At 42.7% G+C, this 14,264-nt stretch overlaps 1 protein-coding gene across 2 annotated transcripts in view; it reads right to left on the reverse strand.

The window, feature by feature from the left end:
• The window catches only part of FLT1 (fms related receptor tyrosine kinase 1), a 114,691-nt gene that overhangs the window by 48,221 nt on the left and 52,206 nt on the right, over positions 1-14,264 (reverse strand). For both annotated transcript variants that reach the window (XM_050894744.1, XM_050894752.1), the window contains exons 11-12: positions 12,237-12,351; positions 3,162-3,270 (exon numbers count right to left, since the gene is read on the reverse strand). In XM_050894744.1, coding sequence (XP_050750701.1) covers positions 3,162-3,270; positions 12,237-12,351 — 224 coding nt within the window. The remainder of the gene's footprint in view (positions 1-3,161; positions 3,271-12,236; positions 12,352-14,264) is intronic.

The following is a 14,264-nucleotide window of genomic DNA, read 5'->3' on the forward strand; positions in this document are numbered from 1 at the left end:
GAATGAGCCTAACTTGATTTTTGTAAGGACAAAACAGCAGTATTGTTTAAACCACCTTCAATCAGTGCAACTGAGCATCAGTGGATGATCAGGACTTTCCCTGTCACACAGTTGAAGTGCTCAGCTCCAGGAACTCAAAGGACAAATGCATTTCAACTTCACCACCCTATATAGAAAGTTTGCCACTGGTCAAGATATTAAGAATTTCCAAGCCATAATAAAGCTGCAACTCCTCTTTCTGAACACCAGCCAATACAAGAGTCTTCAAAGGAAAGTTATAATATTTTGCATGTTCTCATGCAAGCTTTGGTATCCAGGAGAAGGATTTCCTTCTATCCCTGGTCAAGATCTAAGAATGTGAGCTCTAAGTAGGGAAACTAACTCCTTCATGTCACTGCACTAAAATATCTGAAACTGCCATCAAAATTTTGAAAGGGAGATTTGGATACAGCAAATGGGGCCCATCAAAACACAGCTTCATTTAGTTTCAGGATCTTCCATGCAGCATTTTAAAGACTGAGGAGGAAGAGCTAGGGAAGACCAAATTCAGCATCTTGCATATTAAAAGAGCAACAGCCTCAGTGAGTGATTCTCAGTGACTGCTGAAAGTTACATGTGAAGTCCCCACATAAAGATGAGAATACAGCGCTATTGGCACATTAATTTATGGAGAACTATGCACCGTTGTTTAGCTTTCTGTCCAAACAGACATAATGTAAGGATAGGGACGAAAGCAAAACTGTGATTTGAGAGTGGGGACAGCAGTCATCTTCAAGGTGGCAAATGTTCTTGTCACATCCATTAGTAGAACATGGAGATATTCTGCTTGTTTCTGTATTTTAACAAACAACCTGCCTATGTGTCACTTATCTGTTTATACTTCTCGTGCTTGTTACCAAATTTCTATATTTATAGATAATTGGCACTTGCTAAATGTGGAACTGTATTATGAGATGAAGTTTTAACAGCTGTAGACACCCACGAGCAAGGTCTGCAAGGAGAAACTCTACTAGCAGCACACAGTGGATACTGCAAAAAGAAATGACGAGTGCTCGTAGTAGGTGACTCTCTGTTAAGGGGCACTGAGGTGCCCATCTGCCGGCCTGACAGGGAGTCACGAGAGGTATGCTGCCTTCCGGGAGCTAAGGTCCAAGATGCTGCCAAGAGGGTGCCACAACTTGTCAAGAGCACAGACTACTGTCCATTGCTACTCTTTCAAGTGGGCACGAATGACACCGCAAGCAGGAACCCGGGCAGAATCAAGGAAGACTACAAAGCCCTGGGTGTGTAAGCAAAAAGTATTGGTGCCTAAGTTATCTTTTCTTCTGTTTTACCAGTTAGAGGAAAGGGTGCAGCCAGAAATAGATGTATAATACAAATCAACTTCTGGCTTCGTGGCTGGTGCCGTCGTGAGGGTCTTGGCTTCTATGACAACGGGACATTCTTCAATGACTATAGCCTGTTAGGGAGGGATAGGATCCACCTGTCTAGAAGAGGCAAAGGAATCTTTGGCAGCAGGCTGGCCAACTTGGTGAGGCGTGCTTTAAACTGAAGGACTCGGGGGCCAGGGTCCAAAGTGGCAACACTCATGCCATTGCAACCAACTGGGGAATAAGCCAGGCCAACCAGAGGAGCAACAAATGTTCCTTAACTGCCTCCCAAGATGAGAACCAGAAGACCAACCACTTCCAAGTGTATGTATATGAATACATGCAGCCTGGGGAACAAACAGGAGGAGCTGGAGCTCTGCGCCCAGTCAGAAAGTTACGATATCATGGGAATAACTGAAACATGGTGGGACAACTCACATGACTGGAGGATTGTGATGGATGGCTATAGGCTGTTTCGTAAAGACAAGCAGGGAAGAAGAGGAGGAGGAATCACGTTCTGTGTTAAGGAGAACCTTGAATGTATAGAAGTCAACTACAGCGATTGCGGAAGCCCTATCGAAGGCCTCTGGGTCAAGACCAGAGGGGTTGTCTCCAAGGGGGATCTTACAGTAGGCATCTGTGCTGACTTCCAAACCAAGGCGATAAGGCCAACGAAGCAATATTTGGGTCACTTAAGCAAGCTTCGGGTCAACAGAATCTGGTTCTTATGGGTGACTTCAACTACCCAGACATTTGTTGGAAGAACAATACAGCAGCTCACATGTCATCCATCAAGTTCCTGGAATGCGTAGAGGACTGCTTCCTCATACAAATGTTAGATGTGCCAACCAGGAATGAGGCACTGCTGGACTTCCTACTCACAAACCAAGAAAACCTCCTTTGTAATATCTCAGTTAGTGATAGCCTTGGCTGCAGTGATCACAATATTGTGGAGTTTGGGATCCTGCTGAGCACACTGAAGGTTACTACTAAGACAAAGGTTTTGGATTTTAGAAGAGCAAACTTCAGCTCGCACAGAACTCAGTTGGGAGGGATTCCGTGGGAAGCTTCCATGGAGGATAAAGGAGCTAGCAAGTGCTGGGAGTTTTTCAAGAGTACTCTCCTGGAAGCACAAAAACAGTTCATCCTCTTTAAAGGTAAGGGAAGTAGGTGGAGAAAGAGACCCCCCTTGGCTTAACTGTGAGCTTCTGAGTCTGCTCAAAACCAAAAGAGAAGTGTACCAGAGATGGAAAAGTGGACAAATACCTGTTGAGAACTACAAGGGCATAGCCAGGGTGTGCAGAGATGCAGTTAGAAAAGCAAAAGCTCAGCTCAAATTGAAATTGGCCAGAGATGTCAAAAACTACAAGAAAGGGTTCTTCAGGTACATAAACAACAAGCAGAAACAGAAGGAAAATATTGGCCTGCTGTTAAACGGGAGAGGTGAATTAGTCACCAACAGTGCTGAAAAGGCAAAGGTTCTCAACGCTTTCTTCACCTCTGTCTTTACCAGCACTGTTGGGCCCCAGGCCTTGGGAACAAAAATCCAGCTGGATGCAAACACAGACCCACCATCAGTGAAGGAAGAGTTGGTATGTGAACTATTACAGAAGCTTGACCCCTACAAAGTTGTGAAAAACCCTTCCAGGATCACCCAAAAGCATGGTATGAGTTTACAGGTGCACACATTACAATTCTCAAACTGTGGTATATGAAAAAGCCACAACAGCCTAACAGTTATAATTCCAGGACCAGGAAACATGTTTGGCTCTAGTGGGGACTAGATCTTACCTGTTACAATAAAGCTGACGTTTCTTTCGGCTTTTCCCACTTTATTGGATGCCACACAGCTGTAGATTCCAGAAGATTTGGCTTCAGCTACAATGAGAGTGCTAGCAGTCTGCGAAAGAAAGAAGAGGTTTAGCTCTCGTTGGCTCAGGAACACGGTTAAAGCTTCCCTTCTCTTTTTCCCAAGTCACCGTTGACAGTGCCATGATCCACTCTCTCCATTCGTTCAGTAACAGGCAGCACTGGGGCTATTTAAAGGAGATGTCACCATATATAGTTTTGGAAAGGGTGGAAAAATAACAGGAAACAAGCTCCTTGAGTGACCCTTATATTATCAGAGCCATCATAACCAAAAATCTTTGAACATGTCTTTCAGATTGATTTATCTCTTGCTGCTGATATAATGATAAGCTACAAAACATGAAGCGTGACACAACGTGGTTCACCCGAGGAGATAAGCAGCCTGTAGGAGGGCCAGACTGCAACATGAATAGGTGAGCCATGCCTCAGGCACTTGGATAATGCTGGGAAAAAAGTACCTCCGTTTGGCACTAAATGCATTTGATTTCTCTTTCATTTTCTCACATACATGTCAGGTGAGAAAGGACAGGGGCAAAAGAGATGTTTACTCATCCTCTTTTGAACTATTTCCTCTTTTTGGACTTCTTAATATTTCTATTATTAAATAATAATATGTCGGTTTCTTTACGTTGTATTCTATCACCATCTTAAGAGGTTCAGCACACTAAATATTTTCACAAAGTGATATGACTTGCAAGATAAGACCTTGGAAGGCCAGGGACCAACACCACCTGATATGCCTTTAGAAAAATAAAAAACATCGTAATAATAAGAGTTATACCTTCATGGTGATGGAAAGCCATGATCTAATGGCTTAGGCACTAAATGAAAGAAGAAAGTTATGCAGAAACAACTGAGGTGTCATTCTGATATGCAGCTGACAGGTGGGGCATGCACATGGAGCTCAGCAGTGGGACATGCTCTCAGATACAACTTGGTAGCTTAATTTTCTGTCTTTCTGTCTCCATTTTACTTCTTCTGTAAAACGTGCTTTGGCTAGAGTTACAGGCAGAGCTGGGACAGTGACGAAAGGAAATTGTGTGGCCACAGAATCCCATTGTTTGGAATTATTTGGCTTTTCTAAAAACCTTCAAAATAATTTTTGTGCAATTAATACATTCTTTTAAGTCTGCCTGATTGCTGGATTCCAGAGACAAGCACAAGAGGGTGAGTTAGTAATAAATAAGGATGAGTTATCTACATTTCTACATAAACACAGGCTGAACATTTGCACTGCTTCATGTCTCCTACTCAGAGACTTCATGGCTATCCCCAAACTCCTTGTTGAACCCCTAAATAATATACATCTTCTGGTTTCCCAAAACAGTCTTTAGTTGAAAGAGTCTATTACTTTTCCTACTACTCGAGCAAACACAGTGGAGTCAAGTGGTTTGATTTTGGCTTATTTGTTTTAGAAAACTGCCCTATGGCAAATTCCAGACTACAAGCGATGCTAACAGCACCTCTACCCTGTTAAGCTGTCTCAATGGTCAGCTACCTGTCTGCTAACAAACTACATCTCATTTCTAGCTAGAATTTTTCTAACCTACCTTTTTGGCTCTTTTGTAAGATGAAAGAGGCTCAGTAATACCAGATAGATAATTACAGCCCTTAAAAAAAATCATCCTGTTTTGCTAAATTCAGTAGGCTGACCTCTACAAATTCCTAATTATAAAGTGTGAGTCCAGCCCTGTCTATATTTTGTCATTCTCTTTGAATTCCTTCCAGTTTTTAAACATGATTTTGTAAAGTGTGGACACAGTGCCCAGCACCAGGATTCCTGCAGCTGTTTTATCAACACTAACTCAGAATAGAAGGAAGTCCCATAACATCTGCCAGAGGGCTAACGTGGGTGGTTAAACACTGCTTCTGCCATCCCAGACTTTCCACCACAAAATTAGCCTTTTTTGCGTTAGTTGGTATTATCTTATAGCAACTTTGCCCAGGTAGGAACAGTGACCTAAAATGCACAGTGAAGGAGAATGAAGCTCTTACTCTCTGACTCCAGGACACCTGTCTTTATCCTACTATACCCAGAACCAGAGCATTTCTGAGCCTGAAAAATACATGTCAATTATTCCTCCCACAATTACTCCAATGGTTTGGAAAGTTTTTGGTAGTATCAAACTGTATTTTGCCCTGACATTATCAGGTATTAGTTTTTAATGAGAAATTATGCATCCTATCTGAGTTTTACTGCTCCAGTCCACTATGATGTGATTATTACTTTTGTTACACTGAGGATGGTGCATACAGTTACACTAAAGCAGTATGACTGCAGTTACTGACCTGAGTACCTACAGATTATGCGTTTTCTTGCATATTAAATGGCCCTAGAGAACATTCCTCGGCACTGAAATTCAGTGGTTTAAACTGTTAGCATTTCCCCAGCATTGTTTTGGTTTTGACCAACTTGCACTGTCCCAAATACTCCTCTAGCATGGGCCAAGGATCACTTCCAACAGGCAACTTCCATGCAACCATTGTCTTTTGCAGGGCAAGGGAAATAAATGTTATGAACATAGGCCTTAGTGCCAGAGAGCAGTCATTGGTATGCTTACTTGACTAAGGCAGAGAAAGCCATAGCGTCTAGGAAAAAGCAAGACTGACTTTGCAACAGAACAGAATATTTTAGAGACAACATGTCTCTGCATAAATCTTTTAGCTTATAAATTAGTCATAAGGATAAGATAACATCTCTTTAAATAGTTTGTGAGCCCTCCAGTGGTGCAGTCTGTGTTCTGCATTGTGGATGCCAGCCAAAACCCACCAGAGAAGCAGTGTGTACAAAATTAAGCTTGGCATGTTGTTGTTTATTGAGCAATTATGGCTGTTTGAGATCAGTCTGTGCTGCATGTTTCCTCTATACAGCTATTGCTGCAAAAGGAGCAAGAGAAAAAGTTCTCACAGCCTTGTATCGTCTGTCTTTGCAACAGAGAGTTTCAGGCCCTGGATTTGCAACCACGTTATATACAGAAAGTCTGAATCCAGTTGCCATGATCAGACAGAACAGGGCAAATCCTTCCTGGCATGCTCAGCATCTTCAACATCATGTGTCCACAAACCCCATTTACCACCAAAACTTTGATCCTTTATTCCTCCTTTCTGCAGCCATCATCTCTGCTGAAGCACTATGCTACAGGCTCATCTCAAAGCCAGGGGCTAGGGAAGTAACCCATACTGCTGCTGCTTCTGCCAGAAAATAAAAGAGGTGCAAAGCAGAAATCCTGAGAGACGGAAGAGGAATTTACAGATTTGTTCGTGGCAGAAACCGATGAGGAAAAGACTTGGGGGGAAAAGAGAGTGCAAAGCAACTGGCATGATCGTTGTGCTTGGAGCCAGGGTGGGCTGGTCTTTCCCCTGGAGGGTCTGCTTGAATTTCTCGTGTCTCAAAGTAGCTTAGACAGAAGATTCCCACTACTCCAGCTGATGGCAGAGAAGCAAGAGGACGTTTCAGAAAATGGTTGGCAACTTGACTCTTGCCTGACTCCTAGAAGGCCTCTGCAGACACTGGCATAAACATGCTCCATTCAGAGATTGCTGTCCTAACTTCTCAAAACAGCCCATACATTTAAAAAGCAAAATACTGCCCTTTGAACATTGAGCAGGTTAGTGTAAGTCTGCCAAATATTGTTGATTCCCTCCTAGTTATGCTTTTAAGAAGATGTATTTGTTAAAAAAAAAAGCAAATAAATGAAAATATGCTCTCCTCACTCCCTTGGATTTATCTTTGACTAAAGGAATATTACTTAGGAAGACCCATATTGAAATACTGGCAGCACACCATTGGATTGGTCTGCTTATGCCAAAGACATATGATCTGCATGCCTCACGTGTTGGCAAGGAGCATCAGTGCAAAATACCTGGACAACATGCTTCACCTTCAGGACGGCCACAGAAGAAACACGAAAATATCTTCAATAGCAGGACATGAATATGCGCAGGAGAGCACCCTCTTCCCCCCTGGGGTCAGACAGGCAAGTCACTGCTGTCAGCAAGCAGACCTGCGGTTTCCCTCTGCATCCCGTGTTGTCCCACTCGAACAGGCCATGAGACCTAGCGCAGCCGGCTGACTCACGAGGAGATCACGCTACAGACAGCTATGCCACGGGCACCCCCTGCCCTCCCTCCCCAGGGCCAGAGGTAGAGTGAGGCAGCACTCAATTCACGCCTCCCTCGTGCACCAAGGGAGGGAATCGATTTCAGGAGCTGGAGGGAGCCACAGCTCGGCAGAGGCAGGTGCCAGGTTCTGCTGGTTTTAATCTCACCAAGGGCTTGGCTCAGCTGGCACCTCCCAGCAATCCATTTAAAAGTGTTGACAGCGATTCTAGTAGCACTCAGGAAGGCCCCAGGAGAAGTTACAATGTGCTGAAAGAGAGGCAAGCTACGCTTCCACTGCTATCTTTAGCCCGGCTTCCTAGGAAGATCACACTGTCTGTCTGTCTGTCCATCTGTCTGCCAGCCTGTCCATCTGTCTGCCAGTACCCTCTTCTCCCCCATGTGCTCAGTAATTTTTGAACCCATTGCCCAGTTTCAACCAAAATTGACAGACAACTCAAAACTCATAAGATCTGATGCATTTCATGAAAACCAGCTGTTAGGTAGAGGAGAAAGATCAAAATGAGTGTTATTGTAGTGAGCTAAACAGCTTTCTCTTCTGCTTTGGGTTCCAGATGGTCAATCGGCACAGGTGCACTGGCCAGACAGCTGGCATGTGTAGGGACTGAGAACAAACACAACACGTGCTTCCTCGTCTCATCAGTAACGAGGGGACATGGAAGAGAGCTAGAGATTTAGGGCCTGGCATAGAAGATACAGGAGAGATGGACCCGTCCTATTGTGTATGGTCACACCTTACCAGTCACGTCCAAGAAGAATTGACTCTTCTGACTATCTAGCACTCCACCTTTATGTTGGACGGTCACAGTTTTTAATACTACCCACAGTCAGCACATGTCAGGTTGACCCATCATTGCCAGCCAAACCAGAGATGAATAAGGGCAAGCCTAGGTTTGGTCTTGCAGAATCCTGCTACAGGGCAATTACTTTCCATTTTCCCTGAAGTCAAGTGGCTTTGTCACTCACAAGGGATGAGACCACTAAAAACTTGTGTCAGTAAGGTATTTATGCAGTGAAAAACAAGGCCATGCATATATATACACACATACACACACATACACATACGAATGATAAACCACAACTTGATGCATTACTATTCTTTATACACAGTTCCTGGAGGCACGTGCTTTGACACAGACCCAGCTTTCATGGTACCTGTTATTGTCAGTGGGACCCCAACATTTGCTAGCAGCAGAGGGAAGGGGCCGTCAGGGACCTTCTGTTCCATTTCAGGTTCTCAAGAATGTGGCTTTAGTAGGTTATTTCCCATAAACAAGGGGGGTTCGTCCCACTCCCTCCAACTTTTCCCTGTACTCAACTGCCCTCCTGTCTGCTGTCTCCTTCCCTTGGATTTGTCATCCTTTCTTCTTGGCCAACACTTTCTACTCTCTTTTCATCTGAACTCACCTTCTTAGTGCTCTTCTGCACATTCTCTATGCCCAGGATCTTTGTCCACCTCTCCTGCAGCTCCCTGTCCTTTGTACTCCTGTACAAGGAGTACTGACTCTTTTCAAAGCTGTTGATAAATCAGTGTGTGCCTGCACACACACGAGAGAACACATGCCCGACATGTATGCACTGATACCAATGAATACACCAGCTCTTTGTACCTCATTATTGCAGGTCACTCACAGATTGACATTTTAGTGAACACTGATCATGCTAAGAATAATAATAATCAGTACTAGCCCTGAGTTACACATAGCAGTTAGCTTTAGCTGGGAACACTGAGAAGTGATGGTTTTTAGCAGCTGAATGACAGGAGAGTGTCTGTGACCTGTTTACATGCTAAGGCTAAGAATAGCCCAACTTTGTAGAAAGTCACTGAAATGTCCAACAAAATTAGAATGAAAACTTTAGGTGGGGGAATCAAATCACTTCAAGAGTTGTCTTATGCTTAAGTATTATGGCTTATGTTACAAAGTTCTTCCATTATACCACTCAAGTTTCTCAATGCCTGTTTAGAGAGGCTTCAACGGAAATGTTACTAAACCACTGTTGTTGTCACTGTTTCTCTGTCACCAGAAGAATAATGTAGCACACGCTTCCTGCATTACTTTAACCATACAGACACAGGGTTTGAGGTTTTTCTAACTTTAAAAATATACTTGTGGCTACCTTGATAACCACAGACAAACAACCAACCAATCAACCTACCACAGCGAAAAGCCAAACTGGAGGGACTCAGATGTTGCACATCATACAGGAAACGAGTGGAACTGGCACAATGTCTTTAAGCAAGGTGAAAACAGCTACCTTGATTGCTAAAAGAAACCTTTTGACCATTCCTTGTTCACCTCTTCCCTTGATTACAATAATCTCATCCTGTGGTCACCCCCATTTCTCCTTTCATGCTAACCCAAATGTGCAACTTTTTGAGTTTCTTCATCCATTTCCTACTGCTTTGTCTCCTACGTCTTTGTTGTTTCCATTGAGCTTTGAGATTGTTTTTACCGTGCTTGCTATGCTTGGATGTGGAAGTGGGGTAGACACTCTGTTTAGATAGCAGGACTCCGTTGATGTGGAAGTGCCTCAGAGAGCTGTTCATAGCTGTTTGCAGTAGCAGAACTGCTCACAGTAGCAGTCCATCAGAGCCAGACACTTGTGATGATGTGCTGCATTCAGTGAGCTCAGTGCTATTAACAGTCTTACAATATCCCAGCAGATGAGGAAGGGTTTTGTCTGAACTGTGTCCCTTTGAGTTTGCTCTGGGAGACTAAGAATGACTTTTGGACTGCAAAGAGTGAAAAGCTATAGACTCCCATGGGAAAAAAAGAAAAAAATCCTGGATGCTCTAGAGCAGCCGTGTGTGCACAAATCATGCAACTCACAGCTTGGCGAGGAACCCAGGCTTAGAGAGCATTTTCTACTTACAATAGCAATCCAGCTGTGCTTGAAAAGCTACGGAAGAGCAGCAGAAATGAAGAAACCTTAGAAAAGCTGTGAAAAAGCTGAGCAAAGAGATTGTTTCACTAACTTCCCTTTCCCCATAGGGACCGGGAGGAATAAAGCAATGCAGGTAGACCTTTCTTAGTTGAACTAAACAGCATGAAGACAAGGAATACCAAGGAGAACCACTAAGTTTCACTGCAAAACTTTCCATGTAACACATGCAGAGACCATTCCTTGGTTCATTTCTGGGCACATTTTTAAAAAAGGGCTGCTTGCCAAAGACTTCGAACAAAACCTTCAGTTGTGCCACAAGGACCCATTATTAGCATCTTGCTCCAGGGAGGAATTTATTTGCCGTTGACTGGAAGTTGCTTTGACATTTCAGCCACTCCTCTTCCACTGTCTCCAAAACGCATGGCACACAAGGAGAATGAGATCTGGTCATTAGACAGCTCCTTCTGCACCCTGTGAGCAGGTAGGATTTCACCCATAGCATGGCCAGATGCCTTCTGGAAAATAACTGGTTCTTATAATCTTTTGTTCATCATTCCCCCTTTGGAATAGACTGTGTCTTCCTGTGCCTGAAATTATTACCCCTTCCTCCTTTAAATCCCTCCTTATGTCTCATTTTTCATGTGCTTTCCTACAATAGCCTCCCCTAGGAAGCTGTTTGCTCCCATCTTTGCCTTGATCTTTAAGCACGTAGAGGTGGCCGGCTAAATAGAGCAAATTGCCTCACTGGGATCCAGCCTGTTCCCATGTGCTGGAATGGTGCCACGAACACCTGTGGTACTTTCTAAATAAGACAACAGCAGGAGAAAATGCAGTCTCAGGCCTGATTCTTGGCTGCACGCAAAGCCCTATTTATTCTGCAGTGTGTGAAAGGGCCCTAACATGAGAATAATTACAGTTTATACCCATTTTCATATGCAGAAGACTGAAGGCAGCCATCAAGGAAAGGAGACCTATATCCCCAGTGCCCTTAGAATTACAGAAAACGTTTCAGTGTCTTTAGAAATGACAGGCCTAGAATAAGGGAGGCTTTAAAATTTGTAATCTCTTCAGCCATTACTGCCACAAACCAAACTAGTCTGTGAAACCAGATGCAGTGACAGTAGCATGGTTGACACAGTGACACTGTGCATCTTCACCTAAGCTCCTCCGTAGCACAGGCTACCCAGCCACACCAAATCAGTCTCATGTCTAACCCAGGGAAGTGCAGTTGATCTAGGGCGTCCTTTAGTAAAACATCTTGATTTGAAGGTTTTAACAGATGGACAATCCTCCATGGCCCTTGGCAAGTTAATCTCATTGGCTTTCTCTCCCACATTAGACACGAACAGGCCTACTCGTCCTTCAGAAGTGCCTACATCTCCCCATGGCCCATAAAGGGATGCTTAACTTGAACTAGACACTTAACATTTAGACAGTTAATGCCACTGGGATGAATACCACCATGCTGTCTCTGACTGAGATCTCTCTTAAACTTTGCTTCTGTAATCTGGATTCATTTGGCCCTTTAAATATTCTACTGCAAGAAAAGACCTGGTCTTCTAATAATCTAGGACCACATCTGTGAATAAACTCTCTAATGAGAGTAAATTGTTTAATTCTCATAGGAAAAACAACAGGAAATTGTGCAATGTCACAAAATGAAGCAAAGATGGCCTGGAAGCCTTCCCCTGTGCTCCTGAGTTGCCCCAAGATACTACAGACCAGCTCTAAGAGAGCAGATATGGTGAATCCCACTGATATACACTCTCCTGGCATGTCACTTACCTTAATATGACTGCACGCAGAAATAAGTACATCTCTACACCTCAGCAGAAAAAAATCAAGTATGAAAGTTATTTGCAGGTATGCAGCTCTTCAAATCTAAACAAGGTAAAAATACTGGCTTCTTCACTGTTACCTCAACAGCATTTTACAGTGCCTTTTCAACACATGCTGTCACACAGAAAGGTTATCTGCTCCTAGGAATCATACCTTATTTTTGCCCTCTATTACAGCCGTTCGCTCAGTGATGCTCTGGATCCTGTTTCCTATGTTGCTGCCAGCTTTCAGGATGAAAGATCCTTCAGTATAGGAGCAAAAGCCATGCCTGAAGACAACAAAAATTGAAACTTTATTGATTTGGTGATAGACTGAAACATTCAATACATAAGGCAAAACAATTATTCTGGAAAGAGTGATCAGTCAGGGAAACTGCAGGTGCTGTGATGACCAGGCAAGTATAGTTACTTATCATTAAATCTGGAGGTTTGGAGCCTGATGATTGGATCCACTTCCACAGCCCTTCCTTGAATATTAGCTCTCTGGAGTCAGTGTTAACATTTAACCCGCTGTGGACTGGGAGGTCAGAATTTACAGTCTGAGCCTAATTATAGGGCCGTGCAAGACCAACATCCCATTTCCAGTGCTCCTGTTTTCAGCCATTGTCATGGTTCAGGCTTGGCTTCAAACATGAATTCATATTATTTTCAACCTTAAATTCAAGACAAAGTATATTTGTTTCAAGATCTATTCCATAATGTATTGGATGCTGTTTCACTATGTGCAGTTCTTTCTGGTATCGTGAAAAATGATGCAAGTTCTCATTTCTGAATGTTTTCTTTAGTTCAGCTTACAAAATGACAAAATATCAATTACACTACACACAGTAAAAATAACCATAATCCTGCAAATTAGCAAAACAAAGTTAAACAAAACTATACCTAATTGCCAAAAGGATTTAAATATTCATTTAAGCTGAAAAAAATTCAAAGTCATGTTAATGAATGGAAATCTCAGGGAAAAAATTTTTTTGCCTTATGCAACAAACTGGCTTGTAATCAGAACATTCAAGTGTGGTCATGGTAAAGCTAACATGTTTCCCGAAGCCTGATTTGATACACATGGAAATAACCACACTGGAATGCATCTTTAATGCTGTCTGTCCCTATTCTTCTTTGAGGCTATCTAGTTTTGCTTTTCATCCAAAACTTAGTTGTTGCTTGTTCAATTCCAGCTTCATCAGTAGAGCTTAACCCTTCAGTGGGGTCAAGCTTTTTCCAATACAATATGTTCCTTTGATCTTCCATGGATTTGAAAGATAATGACTGTAGTATCTGTAATCAAATAGTTCTGACATGTATATCAGTTGTTTGGAGAAATGACCTTTAAAGCCCAGTGACTGGGTAACAGCATGTGATGCAATCCTGACCAAAGAATGAGATTCATTTCCCTTCATCTAACTGTGCAGTTTGCTTAAACTTTGTGCTGTTTATAATATCAATGGTACACTAATTCTACATGCTTGTTTTTAATTGTGCAGCTTTGTGTCAAACTGGCCAGTGTCTTAGCAGATGTTACAGCATAAAGAAATGATGATGTGTAAATTAACTTGGGCTGTAATCATTAGCACAGATACATGATTCTCTGTCCAAATTTCTTAACATGCATTGAGCTCAGTGCGCTGAAAAAGCCAAAAAACAGGAGCAGGCCACGGTCATTCATGCGTGGGGAGAGGACAGGGAGCAATAGCATGGCAAGAAAGCCCTATCTACACAACCATTTCTTCCAGACTCTGGTTTAAAAGCCAGATTTGAATACACGATTGATGAGGCCAGGATGGATGAAAGACAGCTGCATTAAGAACATTCATGCATTCAGATGGGAAAAAATGGTTAAAAATTATTCAGAAAGGTAGATACCATTTACTTTGCACATTTAATGCTTTAAGAAGTCTGGTTCTGTAACAAGACTAGAACACAGAAGACATGATAATGTTGGTAAGCTGATAACATTTCCATGCCATAGCAGATATCAGAACTTATTTCATGATGCCAGTACTGTAGGCACACAAACAGGCAGTATCAAAGGCACATTCTTGTGACTGGATATTTGGGCAATCTCTGTACAGGAAGACAGAGACCCCAAAATCTCACTTCACCCATACTAAAAAATAATTTTAAATTTTTTTTTCCTTTCCCCACAGAACGATTTTATGTTTCTTTGTTACAAAGCTGAAAATTT

This window comes from Gymnogyps californianus, chromosome 1 (genome assembly GCF_018139145.2).
Source record: "Gymnogyps californianus isolate 813 chromosome 1, ASM1813914v2, whole genome shotgun sequence".
Classification (NCBI taxonomy): Eukaryota; Metazoa; Chordata; class Aves; order Accipitriformes; family Cathartidae; genus Gymnogyps; species Gymnogyps californianus.